The sequence below is a fragment of the Ascaphus truei genome, chromosome 8 (assembly GCF_040206685.1).
Source record: "Ascaphus truei isolate aAscTru1 chromosome 8, aAscTru1.hap1, whole genome shotgun sequence".
NCBI classification, from domain to species: domain Eukaryota; kingdom Metazoa; phylum Chordata; class Amphibia; order Anura; family Ascaphidae; genus Ascaphus; species Ascaphus truei.
This window is the reverse complement of record NC_134490.1, coordinates 9,980,457-10,006,312: the sequence shown is the minus strand read 5'-3', so window position 1 is coordinate 10,006,312 and position 25,856 is coordinate 9,980,457. Positions and strand designations below refer to the sequence as shown.

Below are 25,856 nucleotides of genomic sequence, written 5' to 3'. Positions count from 1 at the left end.
CTTCCCGTATCAAAGAAAAGGGGATTCATTTGGGGAAAAAAAATAAAAATATGGCTTTTTTGGTCTTAGGGCACGAATGTTTTCACGAGGTCAAAGAGTTGTAATTTAACCGGCTGCAATACAGGGTCAATATATGGAAAATATAGGGGCAGTGCTATTGCTTTCCTTTATGTCCCCAATGCGCAGGCCACCAAAATATTTCATTTTATTTAGGATTTTAGTATTTCAACCACAAAATACTCACAAGGATTAACATATATATCTATATATTTGAAACGTTTTATGGGACTGTAACTTGGACTCAACACACTCAGGATATAACATATAACTTCATAAGATTGACATATTGAATAATATTAATAAGTTAATGATCAATTATTAGTGTGCTGCTGTTACCTCCCCCTACCTGCAGGGGACAACACGAGCCACCCTCTCACTCTCTCGCGCGTACGAGCGCCCCCCTCTCTTTCACGCACGCGCGCCCCCCTCTCTTTCTTTCACGCACGCGCCCCCGCCTCCTTCTCTCCGCACGCACGCGCCCCCCTCCCTCTCTCTCGCGCACGCAAGCGCCAGGTCGTGAGGTACCGGGTCGGCTTGCTAGCCTTTCCCTTACCCCACCCATCCCCCCCCCCCACCTCCCAGCCCGGATATATAAATCGGGGAAAGCAGAGCGGGAGGCCGGAGACCCGCGGACACAGAGCGGTGAGTGAGCGGCTGGCACCGGCGTGATTGATCGCCTTCTTCATGTCCTTTGTGGGGGTCAGTCGCAGCTGACTTCTGCGCATGCGCGCTTGGCAATTAGAGGGGAGAGAGGGGTTCTGTGAGCAGCGACTGTGAGTGCATTGACAGCCTGTAGTGCTATGGATATAGTAGAGCTAAGATACAAGACAAAGTGAGATCAGTGCTAAAGAGTAATAGTAGTGTAGCTGATAGTCATGCATACTGTATACATAATTGCATACATCTGTACAGTCATGCATACTGTATACATAAGTGCATACATCTATACAGTCATGCATACTCATAAATTCTTAAGATCAATTTGAGATTGAGGGATATCCTGAAAACCTGTCCTGTTGGGTGGGTGGTGGTGGGGGAGCTTGAGGACAGGAGTGCAGCACTCCTGGTGTATACCATAGGGCTCAGTATTTCTATAATGAAGGGGCTGTTAGTGTGTAAATATAAGTGATGCTCTGCAAGAACAAACCTTTGTGCTATTCTGTATATCCGTATTGTCAGAGTGTAGGTCTTGCAAACCTAGCTTCTTTTTGGCCTCGTCCAAGAACAAGGGGACATTAGGGCTATTCTGTTGCAGCTTGAGTGCTGATTTTGTAGTGTATAAAAAAAAATACCTCACACGATTTGGCGCTTAATGATTAAACACATAATCTCTTCAAAATGATGGGCTTAAAAGTGTCTTCTGACATTTCTCGTCCTTTCATGTGCCAATTGAGGCGTTAATAAGTTTGTGTGTGTGTGTGTGTGTGATAGAGACCAATTCCTTGCTTATAATGTCTTATCTTGCAGTGGGTTGCAGGCTCTGTACTTGCCTAACACCTTCTTTTCAAGCTTGTGCTTGTCCTGGCAGTGCAGGGGTTAATCATAGCTTGGCTTATAATGCAGCTTTTTAAAGAAATTCCTGTGAATACCCAGTTGGGTTCTTCAGAACACAACCTTCAAGGTGTGTGTGCGTTCCTACGCCCTGCATCAGAGTGCTTGTGGTTTCTGCATTTGGTGTGGGACAGGAAAACCTTTCAAGGACTTTTATGAGCGGTTATAGCTCTCTTCAGTGTTTCCTGTTTATAAAGGTGCAGTCCCCACATAGGCACAAAATGAACTATGAAGGTGCAGCTCCGTGAAGGGCTGCGGCAGGGTGTTGATACACAGGCGTGAGCGCTCACGCTCAGCGCGATCAAACACACTGCTACAATGCACGGCGCCCAGCTGCTTGCAGAGACCAGTAAATTTGTTGCTGGAGCGGTTTGTCCAATTTGGGAGAACCATCTCCGTGACATCATGGCCGTGCCCCCCTACGCACGCAACCAGCAGGACACAAATCTCCCGAGCAGAATGTGCGCCCGCGTGCTCTCGCTCACCCTGGCCGCAGCCTTTACACAATGACACAGAGTTTGAAGGGGGGGGGGGGTTCTTGAAGACTGGAGTTGAGAACCCCTCGGCTTAGTGCTGCCAGTTTAAAATCCCTGCGTTAGGCAGGATTATAGAGTCCGCTTGCTTGCGCGAGCGCACATGGCGTGTGGCCCTAGAACAAGCGATCTGTAAAATCTCCTTCCTAGCGATTGGGGGGCGGCACTGCCGTGACGTCACGTCACACGGCTTGGTTGCCCTCTGACTGAACCGCCGCCTTGACGTGGCCATTGCTTAGCCACTGCGCCACTCCGTAGTGCGCGCGTGAGCACTAGGGGTAGCCTCATAGGGAGTCTACAATTCGTTTTTGATGCGCGCCAACGCACGGAGTATAAACTCGGCCTTAGTTCCCTTATCTTCTGTTGGTGATCATGTAGTTGGCTATATTAGGCTGTAGAATAGATAAAAGGTAGAAGGGACCCTCTTAATGGCTAACTAATGGTTTCAGCATCACAAAGGCCCCTTAGAGCAGGTAAAAAATTATCCTTTGTTGTCCTGAAAGCTTGCACTCTTTTTACCACGATTGGCTATTAAAGGTGTCCCTTTGAACTGACTTTTGTCAGTGGTACTTTACTTGTGTAATACATACTTGTACATATCCTAGTAGTTGCCATGCATTTGTGTGACATTTCTGTGTTTGATGCCTGCTGGTACAGGCTGTTCTCGTGACTGATGGTGTAGCTCTGTGTGACTGATGAATGTTGGTTAGAAAACCTTCTAAAACTATGGCCAGGTAATTTCACTAACCTCCGGTACAGGCTGACTCCTTGATCAGAGCGTTAAGCCGTATTCAAGGTTCATGAATTTCCAGCGTTGTTTTCCAACACCAGATTAAAAAAAAAAAGTCTTCAAATTGTGTGTGTGTGTGTGTGTGTGTGTGTGTGTGTGTGTGTGTGTGTGTGTGTGTGTGTGTGTGTGTGTGTGTGTGTGTCTATACCTGCAGTGGCCAACTCCAGTCCTCAAGGGTCACCAACAGGTCAGGCTTTAAGGATATCTGTGCTTCAGAACAGGTGGCGCAGTCAATGATTGAGCCACCTGTGCTGACGCAGGGATATCCTTAACCTGACCTGTTGGTGGCCCTTAAGGACTGGAGTCGGCCGGCCCTGCTTTATACCTTTTGCATTCTATGCCAAGATCTAGCTACTTATGCCAGTGGGCAGGTGGCACCTACTTTTGCCAGTGTTTTGGGGCAGCTAAGGATTGAGAAGCTTGTAATAGAGCACAATAGGAACAGTTAAAGTGCAATTTTCTATGACTAATTCTACAGGTAGTAATAATGCTCTATTACCCGTCCGCTGATGTTGCTTGCCTATATGGCAGCAATGTTACATTCAGGCATTTCAGAAAGGGATAATTGAAATAAAAGCCCCCGTTTGTTACCTAACTAGTTGACCGTGTGTTGCAAGCCGTTGGTTTTGTGGGTTTAAGTCTCGTTGCATGTTCTGCAGGGCATTTACTGGCTGGAAAAAAAAGACTGTGATATGTGATCTCTGAAAAATGTCCACAAAAAAGCTTTCAAGAGTCTGCGTGCCTCACAAATAAGGGCCGCCTCGGGGTCTGCTTTCTAACCGTCACCTATGGAAAAACAAGGTTTTTGGGGCCTCTTGCATAGGAACAAAATGACTGCCATGTAGCAATACTGTGGGAGAGGCCTTGTACAACTAGTCTTTCTAGTCTAAAATAGATTCCACCCAGTTAATATAACCAAATATTGTAACTTTGTAAACCTGGTGAGCAAAGAAGACTTGGGTGGGATATTCCCTGGCTGTTCCCTTCTGTTAGGCCCAAGCTGCCGTGGCCGAGCAGTGGCTGGCGCTGATTATTTGAAGGTCATGTGACCCTTAAGCGCGCCTGGAAGAAAAATGATCTGTCTGGTAGAGCGTGGCCGAACACATACGCATTCATTGTGCGCGGTCAGCGGCACAGTGGATGCAGCCTTATGGTGTACATCAGTGGTGCGCAATTCCAGTCCTCAAAGGCCACCAACAGGTCAGGTTTTCAAGATATCCCTGCTTTCAGCATAGGTAGCTCAGTCTTCTACAGCCGCTGATTGAGCCACGTGCTGAAGGGATATCCTGAAAACCTGACCTGTTGGTGGCCCTTGAGGACTGGAGTTGCCCACCCCGGTGTACACATTAGGCCGCGTCCAGGCTGAGAGCGTATGCGTTCAAAACAATGAAAGTAAATTGTAGGGTCCATGCTGCACGTGAGCGTGGGAAAGTGCGATGCTTGCACAGACAAATATTTTGTATTTTGCATGCCCTGGTCACGTGCACAGCTCGGCAATGAGGGCGAAACGCTCACGTGACATCACGGGCACGCACACAACTACCTGGCCAGGAATCTCCCGGACAACATGAGCGAGCTCCTGACGTCACGGCGCTCGAGCGCCAGTGTGCGTGCTCTCGCCCTGGACGAGGTCTTAGTTTGCTCAGAAGGAAACGATTTAAGTCTGCTTGTTAAAGACAATTAGCTTGTTAAAAAAAGTGCAATACTTGATAAACATTGTGCAAATAATTTAACCTTTGTACTGAATTTGAGTGAAACAACATACTTTCTCACTTTTTTCCCCTTATTTTTATAAGTAAATCTTGTGACACTGTATAATTCCACATTCTTACCTAAACTGGCAATCGTTTGGCGCTCCTGTTATAAATACTGATTGTGTGCCTAACATAATGGCTGCTTGTCAGTTCAACCCTTCAGTCCGTGTAATTCACCAGCTATAATGTATCTTTATTACTACAGTAACATTATCTAGTGGTTGTTTGCAGCTCAAACTGCAGGGAATATTGGCAAATTATCACAACACAACAGTGTTGCAAAGAACTTGCACTGCTGGGGAGGTGTGCTAAAGCTGGCTATAGAAATCAAAGGGGCTCAGTATATTAAAACTCACTAAACATGGCATCAAAGAGTTAAATAAATAAATGCAGTAAGTAGTATCTAAGACCACAGAACTGATTTAGTAATAAAATAAGATTGCACGTGTTTTGCTGCTTTAAGACCTACAGGGTATGGGGCAGCTATAAAATAACACCAAGGATATTTTCTACACTGCAGGCCACATGCTTTTGGCAGATAATGTGAATGTAAGAAATACCTTTTGATCTACATGCCGAATGGCTTTAGTTATTCCGTGGCATTTCATGTACACAGAGGGCAGAGCGCAAAAATGATGCAATATTTTGGTTTGTGTGATGTGGAAATGTATGTAATAATGAAGAAAAAATAACAACAGTAACTTGGAAGACTTCCACTTATGCGGCTTTAGCTTTCTTCTGTAGAAATGTGTGCAATTGTAATGTAAATGTTTGTACATACAGTAATAAATACATTAAGTGAGGAAGCCACTCTACATTATTAAAGCTGTGGCAATCCTTCTCCCCCCTCCCCTATGTGTGAGGTCCCTTTTAAAATTTTAAAAATTCGAAAAAAAAATAAAAAATTACCCCTTGAGTGCCACGGCGCCTCCGGCAAACCGCCATAATGGCAGCATCACTTAACCACGGAAATGCAGGATGCAAGATCTCTGGAAAACGAGCACTTTAAGGGCATGATATAGCCACTACGCCCCTGGAGTGCCAGACCCATGACATGGTGGCTATGTCTTGGGGCACCGAAAGGGTTACCCCGGGTTCTCCGGAGAGGAAACGTGCTGTTTTCAGATTCTGGTGCGAAGATGATGAGCAGGTTTTTAAATTTTCCTCCAGGGGAGAGAAAATGGCTGCTAAATCTCTGGCCAATGGGAAGGTGCAACACAGTGTTGCGGCTTCCTATTGGACAGCTATCTAAATCGCCTTTGAAAGGATGTAATAATAATAGCATGCGCTTGTATAGCGCTGCTAGTTTTATGTAGCTCTTTACAGAGATTTTGCACACAGTCCCTGCCCCGTGAAGCTTACAATCTGTGCTTTTGGTGCCATTAAGTCTCTCTGGGTGGGGGGTCTTCCCTGGAGCTGAAAATAGCATGTGTCTCCTCCGCAGGACCTCCCGGTTCCAATCCTGCAGAAGAATAAAATAGAGGGGTTACAGGTTTAGCCTGTGCGCTGCCAGAGACTTGTAGGGGTGTAGCCATGACTTTCCCAGTGGCTTGGAACATAGCTGGGGGGGGGGACACACCACACATACACAGACATACACACACCACACATACACACACCACACATACACATACATACACACACCACACATACACATACATACACCACACACACACATACATACACCACACACACACATACATACACCACACACACACACATACATACACCACACACACACACATACACACACCACACATACACATACATACACCACACATACACATACATACACACACCACACATACACATACACACACCACACATACACATACACACACCACACATACACATACACACACCACACATACATACATACATACATACATACATACATACATACATACACACATACACACATACACACACCACACATACATACACCACACATACACATACATAGACATACATACACATACATACACCACACATACACATACATACACACACCACACATACACACACCACACATACACACACCACACATACACACACCACACATACACATACATCCACACATACACATACATACACACACCACACATACACACATACACACACACCACACATATACATACACACACCACACATACACACACCATACACACATACACATACATACACCACACATTCACATACACATACATACCACACATACACATACACGCACCACACATACACGCACCACACATACACATACATACACCACACATTCACATACACACACCAAACATACACCACACATACACATACATGCACACACCACACATACACATACATGCACACACCACACATACACATACATGCACACACCACACATACACATACATGCACACACCACACATACACATACATGCACACACCACACATACATGCACACACCACACATACATGCACACACACCACACATACATGCACACACACCACACATACATGCACACACACCACACATACATGCACACACACCACACATACATGCACACACACCACACATACATGCACACACACCACACATACATGCACACACCACACATACATGCACGCACCACACATGCATGCACGCACACACCACACATACATGCACGCACACACCACACATACATGCACACACACACCACACATACATGCACACACACCACACATACATGCACACACACCACACATACATGCACACACACCACACATACATGCACACACACCACACATACATGCACACACACCACACATACATGCACACACACCACACATACACGCACCACACATACACATACATACACCACACATATATGTATGTGTGGGTGTGTATGTATGTGTGGTGTGTGTATATGTATATGTGTGGTGTGTGTGGTGTATGTATATATTTATCAAAGTTGCACAATATTAATAAATAATTTATTCTCACGTCTTTTTTTTTTTAATTTTTAAAATATTATATAACACACACACACGTCCCGGTGACACACACACACACACACACCACTTCAAAGTGACACATACACACACAGACCACTTCAAAGTGACACACACACACAGACCACTTCAAAGTGACACACATAGTTACCCAATCACACACACGCTGACAGCTACCAAGTGACACACACACACAGTGATACCCGCCTCCCAAGCGCGCTTGCTGTCTCCTCTGCCAGGACAGCAAAAAGTTCCTGGTAGAGCGAGCGGCAGCAAGCAAGAGCGAGCAGCAGCAAGCAAGAGCGAGCAGCAGCAAGCAAGAGCGAGCAGCAGCAAGCAAGAGCGAGCAGCAGCACCAAAGTCTTTACTATGTCCCAGGCCTTATTGATGGACTATGTCCTGCAGCCAAGAAATTCAGATTGTCCAAATAGTTGCATCATCAATAGATTGAAGCTGTTTATGGGCGATTTGTCCTGGGTTTTCCTCCCTCATTTTATGGCCCACACACCGCAAAGCAATTTTTGGTTGGTTGGCAAAGTGGCCGCTGTTGAGATAGGGTTTAACTCTTGTCTGAGGAGATAACTGCTTCAGCATAGGGTGGGAGTGACCTGTGTAACAGCTGTTGCCAAACCAGTCCATTCTATGTTTATTATTTTTTTATTTATAAAATGTTACCAGGAAGTAATACATTGAGAGTTGCCTCTCGGTTTCAAGTATGTCCTGGGCACAGAGTTATGATATTACAAACTGGGGGAAATGGGAAAGGGAAAGACACCCTCGCATCTGCCTACATTATAAAAGGTCAAAAACATATATAGTGTACAACGGTGCAATATAGGGGGGAGAGAGCAAACTAGATACTGGGAAACAAAAGCACCCTATTTGACAGCACTCACTGTATATGATGATGTAATGATTACTTAAAATGTAATATTTTATTAATCTCAATTAAAATAAGTGTCAAAACATTGAAACCAAAAACCAACTGACATTGGTGACAAAGCACAAAAAACAGACAACAATACGTGATCCTAAAACTGTATACTAGGGAGATAAGGGAAATCTAACTAATCTGCTGTATAGCAGACAATAAACTCACAAGTATATAGGAGTTAACCCCCTAGTGCAGCAATGATAGGACTTAAAAAGCCTGTATAGTTAGAACAGGTAACGTAGGACTGATCATGCACATGTATATACTGCAATGAAATACCGGGTATATAGCAGTTGAGTGTTTACACAAAAGATAGAAAAGACCTGATGGTATCAAAAAATGGTCTAATTAGTCTGAAGTTAGTAAACCCCTGTAAGGAACATTAGTATGCCTAAGAAAGCTAATAGCTCAGAATATCTATCAAAGATATGAATCGTAAATAGCAGGCACAAGAGCTCACAAAGTGTGATAACTGGCTCTGGGGCACGGATCTAGTCCGTATCCAGTTATAGCCCCTTAATATAATGTGCCATATAAGCACGCCAAATCCTGAGGCAGCAGGGTGTTTCAAGTGTGTGTGTATTCACCACTCCATCCAGTTTATTCTGCTAAGGTACCCTGCATTTTTAATCATTAAAGAACAAACTTAACTAAGGCATTGTATGATCTACTGATGTCTTTGTACCAACTGCAGCACTACTGTGTTTTCTCAGCCATGATGTTGGCTTTATAGATATAACCTTGCTGCATTTAGGGTGTTTTACTTGCTTGTGTATTATCACTCCACCCTGTTTGTTCTGTCGCAGCAGCTGATTACAACTGCTGCATTTGTCAAAACCTCCCCCCCCCCTCTTTCATGTTTGTTTGTTTTCACATTGCAATTTGTCTGCTGCCTCAGATTTGGCGTGCTTATATGGCACATTATATTAGGGGGCTATAACTGGTTACGGACTAGATCCGTGCCCCAGAGCCAGTTATCACACTTTGTGAGCTCTTGTGCCTGCTATTTACGATTCATATCTTTGATATTGATATTCTGAGCTATTAGCTTTCTTAGGCATACTAATGTTCCTTATAGGGGTTCACTAACTTCAGACTAATTAGACCATTTTTTGATACCATCAGGTCTTTACTATCTTTTGTGTAAACATTCAACTGCTATATACCCGGTATTTCATTGCAGTATATACATGTGCATGATCAGTCCTACGTTACCTGTTCTAACTATACAGGCTTTTTAAGTCCTATCATTGCTGCACTAGGGGGTTAACTCCTATATACTTGTGAGTTTATTGTCTGCTATATAGCAGATTAGTTAGATTTCCCTTACCCCCCTAGTATACAGTTTTAGTATCACGTATTGTTGTCTGTTTTTTGTGTTTTGACACCAATGTCAGTTGGTTTTTGGTTTCAATGTTTTGACACTTATTTTAATTGAGATTAATAAAATATTACATTTTAAGTAATTCATCATTACGTCATCATATACAGCGAGTGCTGTCAAATAGGGTGCTTTTGTTTCCCAGTATCACAGAGTTATGATGACAGGCACATGGTTACAAATGCAGTTACATTAAGTGAACAGGGTTGTACATTATATACAAGACATTGCATGCACAGTCTCTTAGATTGTAAGCTCTTGAGGGCAGGGATTTCCTTTCCTATTGTCTATGCTGCACTTATTGTATCATTTTAATTCCCTGTACTGTATTCTTTGTGAAGCGCTGAGTACACTTTTGGCGCTATATAAATAAAGACATACAATGCACAGTTATATCCTATATATTATAGGCATATGTAACAGATACAGACCAGATTAAAATGTGTGACAGCTTGTGCACTGTGTGTATAGGTCGGCAAAATAAATGAGGTTAATGTTACCCCTTGTATAATTCTGAAATATGAATGTACTTGCAGTAGTAAGTCCGATGTGCATGCATGTACTTGCAGTAGTAAGGCGCTATGTATGCATGTAGTTGCAGTCGTAAGGTCGCTATGCATGCAGTTGCAGTAGTAAACACGCTATGCATGCAGTTGCAGTAGTAAAGACGCTATGCATGTAGTTGCAGTAGTAAGGTCGCTATGCATGCAGTTGCAGTAGTAAGGTCGCTATGCATGCAGTTGCAGTAGTAAAGACGCTATGCATGTAGTTGCAGTAGTAAGGTCGCGATGCATGCAGTTGCAGTAGTAAGGTCGCTATGCATGCAGTTGCAGTAGTAAGGTCGTTCCTCCTTCTCCTTCCGTGCACCCCAAAACTGGAACAACCTACCAGAGACTCTCATATCCACCACCAGCTTAAGTTCTTTCAAATCTAAGACTGTCTCACACTTTAGGGGGTTATTTGGACTGGGGCGCTCCCTAAATTTTGTGGCTTAAAAAGTTGTTGTAACGCCTTACTCTGTTAAAAATGTAAAATATAAAATATGGTTTTGTGTTTGTGGTGCAAAAGGGTGTGTAGAAAAACGTATACTGGCCCTTTTAGTTGATTTTGTGGTTGCTGCTTGACCTTGGAGAAGGGAATCCCGTGTCCTTCTCAGCATGGCAGTAGTGGTGTGAAGATGGTCAGCGCGAACCTCGTGGACCTCACGAATATAGTGGATCCGGATGAAGTATCAGGACAAAAATGGAAGAATAAAACACGATATTAGTGTATCTTGTCCACAAAGGGGGATTGGGGGGAAGGGGAGGGGGTGAGTGGGAAAGGGGAGTTGGGGGTGGGGTAGGAGTGAACGGTGGTGGGATGGATGGTGGGTTCCCACTAACTAATCACAGAATACATAGAATATATGGATCCAGTGACTCACACGGGCTTGTGTGGTGTCTCTCCCTCAACGCTGACTGGAGTGGGTAAATACAGACTCATATCCTGGAGTCTCAAATATACATTAAACTCACACGGCCTGATGTGAGTCCTTGCCCTCAGATGGTAATGTCCTATATGGATGGTGTCCTGTTGTTTCAGCAGAGTTGTCCCCCGATGGTTGTGGTGTGTGAGTGTCTCCTCTCCCCGTATCCCAAATGACCAAAAAAGAAGTGTGCAAACCAAAATGAATTAAAGGTCTTTAATGGGTTAACAGTGAAGACATGTGCATACACTATGCATACATGTTGTGGTGCTTAAAAAGTATAAAACAATGTATGACACAATAACACAATGCACTAGACAGTAGGTGATGCACTGAAGCAAACACAAAAAAGGACTCTCACACTAAACAAATATACAAATTCACTTGCCCAGCATCATCCGCTCAGAGCACTCCTGCACGATCTCCTCCTCCGTTTTTTGCTCCAACTGGCGCGTCCGGCAGCGGAACCGGAAAGGGGGATCTCTACCGGATGTCCTGCAGTGTGCTGGGTCCCTCTGTCAATGAGCTCCGGCAGGGAACTACGCGTTTCGCAATAAGCTTCGTCAGGTTCCTCACGATATGATACCCTGTTCATTTATGTAACTGTATTTGTAACCATGTATTATTTGTTTTACTCTGTGCCCAGGACATACTTGAAAACGAGAGGTAACTCAATGTATTACTTCCTGGTAAAATATTTTATAAATAAATAAATAAGGTCGCTATGCATGCAGTTGCAGTAGTAAAGACGCTATTGCAGTTGCAGTAGTAAAGACGCTATGCACGTAGTTGCAGTAGTAAGGCCGCTATTTAGTTGATACTGTTGTGGAAACTGGGGGTAAAAATGCATTTTGGGACAGAGGTTTCCACCTGCAAACAACTTATTTTTAATATTGGAACACGTTAAAATGCAGATACCCCATTATACCGGAAAAATGAAAACCCGGAAGTTCCAAAAATACATATTGTGGTTTTGTGTGATTGCATGTAAAAGGGGAACAAACTTCACTACTGTACACACTTTGTCATGTTTGCTAATTTCCCAAGAGCGCATTTACGTGTGTGTGTGTGTGTGTGTGTGTGTGTGTGTGTGTGTGTGTGTGTGTGTGTGTGTGTGTGTGTGTGTGTGTGTGTGTGTGTGTGTGTGTGTGTGTGTGTGTGTGTGTGTGTGTGTGTGTGTGTGTGTGTGTGTGTTCTGTCCTTCATTAGATTTACATCACCACTATATACCAAGTGATTCACACAGCTGTGCTTTACACTACATACCTACCTATATGTAAAGCAGACCATGCCGCACATACACTCTAGCCTGAGGAGCTGACACTCTAATCTCCTCTGTTACTCATGACTTGGGCCTCCCCTGTGCTGCGGATGAAGGTACACAGCACTGGGCCAAACAATAGCTGCAATGTTATACTTGATGCCGCTGACTCCAGCCTGGTCGTTTATTTTTATAGCATCGTCCCTCAGCGCCCCACTTGGCGCCCCCCACCCCATTCCTCTCTGCTTTGCGTACGTGCTCAGCAGCTGCAGGGTAGTGGCGGCTGCGGTGACGTAGGCACATGCCCACGTGCGGCGTGACGTGGAGGGGGAGGGGCGCTCTTGGGCTAAGGTCCCGCTGCTGTCGGTCCCGGTGTCTTCCCTGGGGGCATGAGGTTGAGGCACGGCTGTGCAGCAGGTACCGGGGGGAGAGCGGGGAGCCGGTTCAGGTGCCGGGGTGAGAGGGAGTCCTGCATGGTGGATGCAGGTACTGGGGAGAGGGAGCCCTGCATGCGGGCAGCTGGTGCAGTTAGCGGGGATGCATGGGGGGAGCCGGTGCAGTTACCGGGGAGAGGGGGCCATGCATGGGGGCAGCTGGTGCAGTTACCGGGGATGCATTGTGGGTGCAGGTACCGGGTAGAGGGGGCCCTCCATGGGGGAGGGGGGGAGCCGGTGCAGGTACCGGGGTGAGGGGGTCCTGCATGGGGGCAGCCGGTGCGGTTACCCGGGAGAGGGGGCCATGCATGGGGGGAGCCGGTGCAGGTACCGGGTATATACAGTCACTGGGATACTATGTGCTGCACCCTCCAGGAATACTTTATGTACACGCTGTATTGTGGCTGCACTGAAAACTGTTTACATTTACATGTGTATTACTTAGAAAATGTATATCAAACTTGTGTAGTGTACATACCTGTCATGTGTATGTCTGCTTATTTATGTAATGACGTGTGTGTGTGTGTGTATCTATCTATCACCCCTCACTTTATTTTATTTTGCTGTTAACAGAACTGCATAGGTGTGAATTTGTGTTGACCGAATTTGTGCAAATCGAGGGTTCACTGTATTTAGCAAAAATATTTCGCGAGCTAAGGTTGCTACAATTCTGACGCTCTAAAAGCAACATCTTGTTAAATACCTACGTGTTCCTTGTGGCAGCTGTAAAATATTATCGCAAATAAGGTTGCGTATTTTGAATGTTCAATTCGGAAGCTTTTTGCGCGCGTTTTTACTGTAATATAGTCAGGAAAACTGCTTAGAAGAATTATTTTGGTGTTTGTCGTCTTCAAGCGAGCGCTTACGTCTTGATGTGACCGTTGTCCAAGAGTTCATATCCATGCTGGATGTCACTGCTGCATAATTGTCATGGCACATATTTAAATTGCCTTTTAGAATGGAAGATGTTCTTGGAAACTTGTGCAAAGGTGTTTTAGTTTCTCTCTCATGATCCTTTATTTCTTGTATTAATAAAGGATGGTGTGGGAGTAGGTGGTAAGATACTTTTTATTGGACCAACAAATAGTTGAAATGTTACTTCTTGGGGTCCTTCTTCGGTTAATGATCCTTGATGAACGACCCTGAGAGGGTTGAAGGCTTGTAACATTTCAACTACTGTACTTGTTGGTCCAATAAAAGGTATCATACCCCCTCAATCCTTTATTACTACATGGAAGAAAGGAGCAACATGGTGACCCACCCTGTGATTTATTTCTTGTAATATTTTAAGTATGTTGATGCTATTTTAAGGGATGGTTTCAGGTGAAGCTAGGTCACTGAATTAAGCAGTCTTTCCCATCAACTAGTCTGAACACATCCATATATACAACTTTCACTTTAACTCCTGTTGGGCTGCATTGGACTAACTTTATTTTGTAAGAATTTTTGGTTTGGCTTTGTCTATTTTTCTATGTCTAAAATGGCAGTAAAGCTCCTGCTCTCACTTTTCCAAAAACGTCTCAACTTCTAATCATGAACTTTCACTATGGTCACCCAGAAGACTCTAATGCAATTAATCCATGGGATCATCTGCTATTTACATGCCAAACTGGTATATATCCGAGCCTTGTGCCAAGCTTCCAGAACTTAATGTTTCTGAGACTTTGCAGTGGAAGTTAAACATTTTCCGATCTAATGAGTTCATGAACTTTTAACTTTGTCCAAAATGGGAGTACATGTATAATCGTTTCCTTGCTTTTAGGATTGCAGGGAAAAATGGACTCCAATCAAGAACAAGGTTTCTGCCCCCGGGATCCGCTCTCTAAATGTCTCCATGCAAGAAAGGAATTGGAAATGGCCATCTCGTCAGTTCTGATGGCAGAGCAGCAAGTGAAGGACAATGGAAGAGAGGTATTTCAGAAATTGCTTGTGCTTGCAGATTAATACTCAAAAGCTAGAGGAAAGGAGCACAAATCCAGTGAGATGTTGCAAGACCTACAATTTCTGTGATAAAGTATAGGCACTCAAAGGGGCAAACCATAATAATCCGGTAGCTGCCACTCTACTTGGTACATGTTCCTCATAGGAGGGCGTGCTGTATTAGGCTAAGGCCCCGCTCCCAGAGTCAGCGCACCTGCGCTGCTGACAGGCGGTGCGCTGAGATACACAGACCGCGATCTGCGGTCTGTAGGGAGCGGGAGGTGGGAGGTGGGCGGGAGGTGGGCGGTTTGACAGGGAGGGGGGGCGTGGCTTGAGCGGAGGGACCCGCTACTCTCCCCCCCTCCCTCCACGGACTCGGGCTGGAGCTGGAAGGTAAGTTTAAACACACACACGCAGGCACTCATTCATACACGCGCACACACACACACAGGCAGGCACTCACGCACTCATACACACACACACACGCGCGCACACACAGGCAGGCACTCACGCACTCATACACACACACACACACAGACAGAGGCAGGCACTCGGGCACATACACACACAGACAGGCACGCACTCAGACACACACACAGAGAAAGGGCACTCACCTGCTTTCACTCCACACTCCTCCCCGCTCCCCGAAGCCTCTCCTCCTCCCAAAGCCTCCCCTCCCCATTGGCTCACAGCCACACACGTCACGCGTCAACGCTAGGAAACACCATTCTCTGGTGTCTCCAGCGGCTGACGCGCTACAGCGTGTAGTGCTCTGTGCAGCCAGGGGGGAACGGGACCGGCTCGCGAGGATTCCCCTGCTGGTGGGGAACTTGCGACCCGCCGCCCGCGCCAACGAGCGCAGCGGGACCGAGGCCTTAGGCTGCGCTTATAGCGACGTGACGTCGCTTAAACAAATGCATTGTCTCAAGTAAGCACGACGAGAGCGGCACAAATTTTTGAAGCCAGTCAAATTTTATTTTTCAGAGTCTGTCGCCACATGTGACAGCCTCTGAACCAATCAAAGACCTGGTCGCTGGAAAGCGAATTACAATTTCGCTAGCGTCACTAGCACTATAAACTCGTGGTGTGTGAGTGTGTGTGTGGTGTGTGGTGTGTGTTGTGTGTTATTTCGATGGCAAATGATCTGTCCTTTACAACATCTAGTTTCTGTACGTTTTTCAATATAGAGGCAGTAATATAACACACTAGCTCTCAGTGATGCTTCTTGTAATCTTCATGCAATCAATCACTAACGCTTTAATTGTGAGGTCTTTTATTTTATTGTCAGTAGGACTGTTGTGCAAAGATGTTGTGTTTTTTTTTTTTTTTTTTTTTTAAATAAACATTATCTTACCACTTTATTTCCTCCCTTGTTTTTGCCAAGTGATTCATGTGTGCCCCAAACAATAGTGATTTGTAGCTTTGTGTTGAGTGGTAACTGGATATTTATGGCCTGTACTGGCACATCGGTTTACAAGATGACATATCTGTACTCCAGTGCGAATTCTGTGGCATGTGAGGAGGACTGGTTCAGTGTGAGCCTAAAAAATTCTTGTGCGTAAATTAAGAAATGATGCAAAGCTAAATGACCCGGCTGTTTTTTAAACTCCCCAGAGGAACTACGTCTTAAAAAGGTTATGGTGTAGTCCTATTATTGCAAGTGTGCTCAGGCACAGGAGTATATTTTTTCCATGTGAACTCAAACATTGTTAAATAAAACGAGGAGGGCTCTTTTGTGTTAAACGCCACTTGAGATTACAAAGCCTATGACCCCTTATTCGGTGCACTACTTGCGTGAGTTTTGCAACGCCCGATAGACGTCCCACTTTCAGATCACACGTGCAGTTTTAAATAGACTATAACAGGTATTGGGGTGGCTTTGTTTCCTTAACAGGTGAAGTCTCGGATAAACGCTTGCATTAGCCGTCACCTGGAGTGCGTGCGCAGCCGTGAGGTCTGGCTCCTGGAGCAAGCGGATCTAATTCAGCAACTGGAAGAGGAAGCTCTGCAGCAGCAAGCTCATCAACTCTACTGGGTGAGGGTGGGAGGTTTTCTGGCTTCATTGTTGTCTATAAATGTATTTCTGGTTTGGGGCACTTGACTAAAGTATAGGACTGATTTCACAGGCTAGTTAAAGGAACACTCTTGGCAACACTTTTTTTTTTTTAAGCCATAAAAAAAAATGAAGCACGGGGTCTCTGGAGCTGAACCGTTTTGATTTCAGCTGTGAGGACCCCCTGCTTTCCTGAGATACTTACCTCCTGTAGGGGCTGACGGTATCCTTGTGCATTTTACAGCTCCCATGTTACGTGGGCCAATAGGAAGTCACAAGGGCTGACATTGCAGCTTCCTATTGGCCTGCAGGGCGCAGGAGCTTTGAACTTCCGCCATATTGATCGCCCTGTCGGGGCTCCTACCGGCAGAACCTACTGCGTTATATCAGGAAGCAGGGGTTCACCGGAACGGAAACGTGTTTATTTTCAGCTCTGGGGACACACTGCTTCCAACCTACTAACAAAAATCCAGTCTCGCCAGGAGTTCCTCTTAAACAGCCTTTTATATAAAGTACAGAGACTTTATTGTGTGTGTGTATTACCATTATAATACTTGAAGTTCTGCTGCTAAACTTGCACACTAGTAGTAGTAGTAGACTATCCTCCTGATTTTTGTTTCCCTATTTCTACATTCCCATTTACATACTTGTGAACATATGTTTTTAAGTTCTCTTGTCAGTGTGATCACTGGATGAATCCTTCCACAGACGTTTGGCTATGTTTATTAAAGAATGCTTTTTTTTTTTCCTCCTGGTTCCGATAGTTGCTGGGACAGTTCAATTGCCTGATCCACCAGCTGGAAACATCTCACAGTAACGATCTGGTCAATCAGATCTCTGTTTGTTTGGAAAGGTAAAAGAAAAGGATGCTGTGGGTTTATAAATGTTCACAAGTGCGCCAAAGGCATAGGCCTGTAGAACTCTCCTTCACATGTCACTGCTGCAGCACGAGACTGCAGGGGGGTGGGGTTAGGGTAAGTTCCCAGTCAGCACCGTGGCACGCGCGCCCGGCGGGGGGGCGGCGCGTGCACAGCGCTACACCGTGATCTGCGGTCTAAAGGGAGAGGGAAGGTTTGCGACGGGAGCGGGCGTGGCGGTGGGTTTGCGGGGACGTTGCCATGACATCCCGCGGCTGGTTCGCCCTCATTTGGCTGAACCGCCGGCGGGGGCGTGGCCACGCCTCCGTCGCAAACGCTGAGCTCAAATTCCTCTGCCTGAAAACATGTCGCGTGCCGCAGGGGAAAGGTGCGCGACAAGGTTGGAACTGGGACCGGAGGTATGGGGGGGGGGGGCTTGATCGCACAGCGCACAGCGAGGCGTGCGCTGTAGTATTTAGTGGGACCGCAGCCTAAGTTGCTTTGCCTATTCTGCTGCCTTATTGCGGCACATAAAGAAACATTACATTTTGATGCTCATGTCCTTAACTATGAAAGCAGAAGGGGTTTAAATTGCGGAATGGGACATTTAGTTGCAACCAACTCCTAATCGGAGAGGAGCCGTAGGGGCACCCTCGCCGCTTCAAAGAGAAGGCGAGTTTGGGTAGGAGGTTGTTTTCGGGTATGAGGTTGTTTTCGGGTATGGTGTAGCATTGGTATTGGGGGTTGGGGAGTTTCAGGGTAAGGGCTAGGGTTAGTGACTTGCCTTGGCAGGTAAGTGGCTGAATGTCCCGGCGGCAAGGTGAGCAGCGGCTAAACACCTGTGGTTATTTGGTCTCTGTGCAACGTCCTAGACTGCTTAAATTATAGGTGCAAACTGGTTTGTTATGGTTTATTCATTTGTATATAGGGGAAAAATGCTTCTATTGCAATGAAGAATTGCAGATGAATGACCAGGGAATTGCTTAGTCTGCCTTGTTAACATCATTTTGTCTTTTCATGGACCGAGTGATGGTACCGATTTTTGTTATGGAGGGTTGTGTACAGTTGGGTTTTTACGTACTGATGTTTTATTCTCGTACATGTTGCTCTCTAGACTGGGCAGCTTTGCTCTTAAACCAGAGGAATCCTCCGCCCTAAACTTTGAAGCAGATGTTCCTTCTCTTCGCCAAGCTATTACTACATTTGGTGCTATCAAATCTGTGGTAAGTTCCAAAAGTCACAATATTGTAATCGGTCATGGTGAATGAGACTAGTCTTATCGCTTCTCAGGTGAAAGTACTTTCATGCACTATTCTACCGTTTTAGTTTCTGTTACAAATGGTTCTGTAATGACTTGTATAGGTAATAGACTTGTGCAATGTTAAACATGCTTATTCACTTTTTTATATATATTTATTTTTCCTAGAATTCAAAACAAGAGAAAACGGCCTCTCCAGGCTCTCTGTCCTGCAGCTTTATGACCCAGAATCCATGGCTTATGCACAACTGTGTTGCTCCATTTGAACAGGTAAATTATCTCCAATGTGTTTTTTAGACTGAGGTCATAAATGTTAATTGTGTATAATGGTTTAACTGTAGTTGTATATCATATTAATGGTGGCATGTTTATAAGATTATAAAGGTAGAGATGTAAATGCGTTGCACTTTGATATATGGCCCCTGGCCTAGAAAGCTGGTACTGTATCACACATGGCTATAATAATACAAAAAAGTAAACATTTCCTAGTTCTGGATATTCCTTTAAACTCTGCAACGGAAGCACATTCTGCACAAATTGTTACATCTTGTGTTTCTGGAAATAATCTGGGATACGGATTTGGCCATCTTCCTAGATGGGTAAAGCCTTTGACTTGACTCAATTGAATTGCAACATTCTGTTTTTTCACATGTACCAACTATAATATATGCACTTTTTTTCTCTGCCTTTTGGCAGCGACCTATATCTGGAACTGTCAAGAACCCACTCTCTGAATGGCTGTTGGAAAGCAAAGCTGCCAACCAGTCTCCAAGTCCCACCCCATACATTCCAAGCTTTTGCCCCCAGGATTGGCTCCCGATTAGACAACTCTCCCAGCCTGTTCAGGTACAATCCTTCAGTTCAGCAGTGATTGGGGTACACTGGAAATTGTTGCTTAAGTTGCCAAAAATTGAGGCATTTGTAGAACTTAAAAGTAAAAAAATATTTGTCTTGGTTGGGAATGCATAAAAATGTTTTAAGGAGTTGGAAATCTGTAGGATTTGGGATGCATGTGGAATAAAGATCAGGAATTAAATAGTCTAAGGTTAAAAGCAAAGTAGGTAGGCATTGCATCTGTAGTCAATGCCATCAGTTGTGTACTGGGTTATGATTTAGTGCTTATTTATTATTTTCTTCTAGGATCTAAGCTTGCCCAAAGCTCACATGTTTAGTGCAGAGCAGATCTGGGGCCAACTGGCAGATTTGCAAAATTGGCTGCTACAGTCCAAGCAAAAGGAAGAACCCCTACAAAAAACAGGTGTCTGCACGCGTGACAGCTCCGTGTCCAGCACCGCTGCCTCAGTGTCCAGCTTTTCCTTCTCTATCGAGAAAATTGAAGATGCCGAACTGGATTTTGAAGAGGAGGAAGATATGGATCTTTCTGAGTGGCTGATATCCCCCTCGGGAACAGAAGACTCAACAGACACAGAGGATAAGTGGAGATGTGTGTTGAAACCATTCAATGAGGAATACAACATAAGTGATTGGTTACCAAAGGTAGAGTCCTGTAGTAATTGCTGTGGTGGCCAGACGGCTGCATTAGAGATTGAAAACCTTGGTAATCTGAAGTGCCTCAATGAGCAGCTGGGAGGAAAGAAGACTCCAACTACTAACAATGACATATGGCTCTTGAAGAACCCTCCACCAGTGTTTAGGGTGGAAGATGTATGCAAAGCCAATGAGCCATGTTCTAACTTTTCCGAGTGTATGTGTGATGAAAGCTGTGAGAAGGAGGGTGTTAGGAAGTGGCTCTTGAAGAAGGAAGGGAAAGATAAGAATGGCATTCCACTGAACCAACAAAACCAGCTCAAAGACCAAGAACCTGAGAAGCCAAAACCTTCCATTAACATATGGCTGCATCCCTGCAGAAGTAATTCAGAAGACCAGAGCAATCCCAAGAAGATCGAAGAATGTGACCCCATCCTTAAGCATTTTAAAGCATTGCTTGAATCTCCTTTGACCACCTGGGTTGCCAAGTCTAGATCACAGGAAAAGCCAAACAAGGAAACAGTGGAAAGTAAATTCGAGAGTCCCCTTGCAGAAACACACTCCCCATTCCATCTCTCTCTGAAGGCTGACAACTGGGTGGTGTCCACAAAGAACACAGATAACTTGGAAAAGACAGAACCGCCTGCAGTGGAGGATAAGTGGTTGCTACGTAAAAAAGCACATGTAAGTGTCTGATTAAAACAAACTCCATGACCTGTGCCAATCATAAAATCTACCTTGCACAGCTGTGCCGTACTATGCAATACCCTTTTATAGGACTATATACTGAATACGTACTATAAGAGATCTACCTAATTATCCTGTGTTACCAATTGGTAACCTGCTTTCATCTTGTAGTATGAAATTGTGATCTGTGTATATAGAAATGTACTTTGGATATAGTCTGAGGCAATAGAAACTAGTTAATGTACTTTAATGGTGACGGTTATGTGGTACTTTTCATATACTCTTGATTTTGGGGATTGCCATAATTACAGTTGCGTTGTAGCATTCCAGCAATGAAAGTTTATCATCTGCTTGGGTAAAAAGCAAAAGAAAACCATTTCCCCCTTGCTTAGAGCTACAGCCCATGTTCCTAGTCCTAAATCGCAGCTTTTTTCCCCCCAGTGTGTTCCTTACAAAATTGTTTCAGTATCTGGTGTAATAATTACTCGGTGCATTGCATGCAGACTTGGGTTGTATAACTGAGACGTTATCTAATGTATAGATCAGATTGCATGCATAAAATCAAACTGTTTTTGTTTCCTCAGGACTATTATGGTCTCCCTAGTGTCAGTGACCTGTTTGCCTGTATGAAGCTGGCAGCTGACAAGGAGCGGTGGCTATACCGTACCCCCCTGCAGGTAACATTAATCCAGCAATCTGGTCACTACTGAAGGATTAATTAAACTGCAATAAGATGCAACACAGCCAGAGCAGCTCAGAAATGCACTATTGTCCAATTTAGTGGCCAAAATACAACACCGCTTATCTAGGAAGCGATCTACAAATGCTCAAAGGTTCGCCTTGGTAAGGTTTACACACAACCTGTGGATGGGAATTCTGCATCACAGACTAAATCTTCTGCTAAGGAATGTATTCACAAACCTTGTGAGCTGTGTGCAGACTGTCTATTCACTTGGCTTGCCCCACCATAAGCAACAGAACTAAACTGGCCTTATCCTGCAGTAAAAAGAAATGTAGAATTAAGTGCCGGCAATACCGTACCACTTGGACATTCCATTTCTACCAGTGTGGAGAAGACCAAGGGAGGGATATTTTAGAAATTGATTTTAAATTAATTAAATTTGTGATCGAAACACTGCCACCCTACTTACGGTTTATTTTGTTATCTCGTGAGGTTCTGCACTTGTTAATTTTAATGTTGCATTGAAAAAGTACTTTCTGACTATGAATGGGAATTGTTGATCATAAAGGGTCTTGGTTTAGAAGCAACTTAATTTTCCTAGTCTGTTCTTATCCAGCTATTGTTTGATTCTACTTAACTCTGCAATTATCTTTTAATAGATGTAAAACACCTTATGAAACCCGAACCACCAATCAACCTTCTCTCTGCCAAGCACATGACTAAGATCTCAATCCGTCCTTGTCCCATCTGCTTTTTGTCAAGATTTTTTTGATCATTAACCTGTATTGAAATGTCAAGTTTAAGGTGAAGCAAATGCCTAAACAGTCTTGTCACTAAAACCTTTTTAGTATTGAATGAGCCTGCAACATTTCTCTGTGCACATCCCGCACTAAAGGTTTTAATGCGCAAATTAAACATCAGTATCACTATAAAGTAATTTTGATAGTGAAGGCTGCATCTTTTAATGTCACATCAGGATTCCACATTGTTTTGCCAGCCTGCTTTCTTCAAAGTTTTGCAAAAGCGTGTAAATGTCAGTTGTGAAGTTCCATGCGTTTTGTCTGCTCTATGGCCCTAAAACTAGAAGGGCAAAATACTTGGTAGAGTTAATAAATACCACAATTGACTATTTAGGGGTATGTGTATCAAGGCAAAAGGGAGCAATTCTTGGGCAATATAATTGCACCTTTATCAGAAAAGTCCTGTTAAACAATAGGATTCTTTTATTGGTGCATCTTGTACCCTTTTCTCCCCCCCCCCCCCCCCCCCCCCCCCGGGTTGCTTCACTTTTTTCATACCCCTTAGTCTTTAACAATTCCATGGCTGCTTATTACAGGTTACTATTTTATATTTACAGGCCCCCTTCAGTGCATTGTGGAGAGTATCAATCAGTTGGCAGTGCCAGGCTTACAATACAAGACTTCTTGCTCCCGTGAGTCTGAATTACAAGTCTGGTACTAGTGGCTTCAATCTAGCGGTGAAGGATTTGCAATATTAGATGTTTAGTTTATGCGCCATATGGAATGTGTTTTGAAGGCTTGATCTTTTATTCACCTGTTTGTAAGAAATAAAGGTGATCTGAAATTGTTAATGAAAGTTTTAGCAGAAACTTTCACCCAAAATGTTCTGTACCACAAAGGTGCGGTCCATGTTAGAATATGACTTGCTCAACGTGCCTGGTGTATCTGTCGCACATTACTTTGCATACTACTGGCAGAAAGTGAGCTAATCTCTCCAATCTTGCTAATGCAGGGAGACCGGTGCTTCGTTACTTGGGCATGAAGCTTGTGTTCTTACAATAAATTTTATTTCTTGTTTTATTAGTGGGATGGATGTATTTTATCTAATACTTGACATCCACTTTTTTTTATATAAAGGAAACTGTTTGGGATAATTTTCTGCACCATGAACCACGTTTCTATTACATACGTGACCTTTCTGGAAGACTTTCTATCCCGCAAGTCACTTATTTTAGCTGTTAAATGTTTGCACATAATGGAAAAATGGCAATTGTAAAGCAAATAAACTTTTTCCACCTGAAGATATATTTTAACCACTGGTCTTAAGTACTGTTTAAATAGCTGAGGAAGTTATATTAAATACTTATACAGGAATATAATAGCCCTATTTAATTTTATTGACTTTCTGTAATGATTTTAAAGTACTTCTATTTGGGGGGGGGGGGGGTGTGACCTTCCTACTGAAGGGGCTTCCACCCAGTCGCAGAAGGGTCAAGAGAATGAATTGCTCGATTTCCTTCTGTTTAGTGTCTGAAGGTGCTGCCACAATCTGGTTTCCTAACGGCAAACAAATTCATGCTTTTTAAATCTGATGTGCAAGATTCGGTGGCGAAACTAGTTTCCATTTCAGTTGTATGTGTAATTTTCCCAATAAAGAGTTGCAGCAATAAAAGGGACTCATTTTGTGTGTTAACTACACCTTTTAAATAAGTTATGGTGGGTAATACCATCCACTGTATAGCATACAGCAAATGAAAATACCACTTGTGAGCGCATTCATGTCTCAAACAGGTCTGCACACCTATTTCACCACGATCTTGCATGCAATGCTTCCACTGCAGCAAGGGATTCTGGGAAATATGCAAATGATCAGTGGCACTTTTTTTTAACTTCAATTTTGACAGACCTCCTATAAGCGTATGCCTGCTGTATTACACCGCTTTTCAGCACAGCATGGGTTAAAGTTCATAGCCAGTAACCTACAGACACATTTTTCCATCTTTTGGGTCTGTGCGAGGCTGTTTTTTTATTAGCTTTGCTATTTGAAGCTTTGGTTTCAACCACACATTATACAAGTTATTGTGGCATAGTCCTAAATTGCAAGAAAAATGTGATAGCCACAGGTGTATACGGTGATGTGAAAAAAAGAGCGTGCACAAAACGCTTGTTTTAATAAAGAAAAGAAAAAACCATGGTATTACTCGCATGGTGTCCATAAATAAAAGCCTTCACACTGAGGGAAGTGTGGCACCTGCTCAGAGGGTCCCATGGCATCCAGATCCTTGTATCTGTCTGCTGCTGTGTGCTTAGTTGGTGACGTCACCTGCCGTGCGATCTATCTCCAGTGTTATTTCAGACAGCCGGAGGAACCGGAACTTTGAGGATTGGGCAGCCGGCCAGAGATGGGAATAAACCGCCAATCCTACGTGTTACGTGAGATCAATCACATCAGTATACTGTGATGTATTAAAACATCAGTTATCCATTATAAAACTCGTTTTGTTTTTAAGCGTCTGGAATGTGATTCAATCTTAACTGGTGGGCTCATACAGTGCAGGAATTAAAAAAAATGTTTGGCCATAGAAACAAGACTATCCTAAGTGAGTGATTAGGTCTGAGATAGATTAAGGAAATAAGCAAGTTCTCATCAGCCATTAGTTCACCTGTGTCAATGCACATGGCTGAGGGCAGCCTTGTGCTACTCACAAGGCACCAAAAAGTCTAATGTACATCAGAAATCCACCTAACATTTAACTTGTCAAGGATTCTAGAATAAGTTACATACAAAGGACAAGGTTTCTAAACAATGGCTGAGTGCGTCAGAAAAACCTAGCTAAAAGTTCCATCAACTGACCAAATACAAAATCCAGGGCAGACTAGAATGAAGGTGGCAGTTTATTTTCCATGTGTGATATTTGAGGGCTTATATGCCTAAACTAAAGTGCTTTGTTCTGTCTCCAAGCATTTCCTGGTCTCCCCCTGTTGCCATGGAAACACCCCTTTCAGTTGGGCTGCTCCCTCTCCTGTCGGTGCAGTTC

At 44.0% G+C, this 25,856-nt stretch overlaps 1 protein-coding gene across 7 annotated transcripts; it reads left to right on the top strand.

Annotated features, from left to right (window-relative positions):
- Nucleotides 1–618: 618 nt before the first annotated feature.
- Nucleotides 619–24,490, top strand: NCOA4 (nuclear receptor coactivator 4). 7 transcript variants are annotated; one of them, XM_075610488.1, is made up of 10 exons: nucleotides 619–702; nucleotides 14,896–15,044; nucleotides 16,948–17,088; nucleotides 17,871–17,959; nucleotides 19,078–19,186; nucleotides 19,390–19,491; nucleotides 19,918–20,067; nucleotides 20,362–21,393; nucleotides 21,981–22,073; nucleotides 22,738–24,490. In XM_075610488.1, exons 2-10 carry the CDS (start codon nucleotides 14,910–14,912, stop codon nucleotides 22,741–22,743), a joined length of 1,857 nt encoding a protein of 618 aa, XP_075466603.1. In that variant the 5' UTR covers nucleotides 619–702; nucleotides 14,896–14,909; the 3' UTR covers nucleotides 22,744–24,490. The 7 variants fall into 7 exon arrangements, with proteins under 7 accessions (XP_075466603.1, XP_075466602.1, XP_075466605.1 ...); XM_075610487.1 differs by lacking the exon at nucleotides 619–702 and adding an exon at nucleotides 12,974–13,116; XM_075610485.1 differs by lacking the exon at nucleotides 619–702 and adding an exon at nucleotides 13,063–13,185 and having other exon boundaries at nucleotides 19,942–20,067.
- The last annotated feature ends 1,366 nt before the right edge of the window (nucleotides 24,491–25,856 follow it).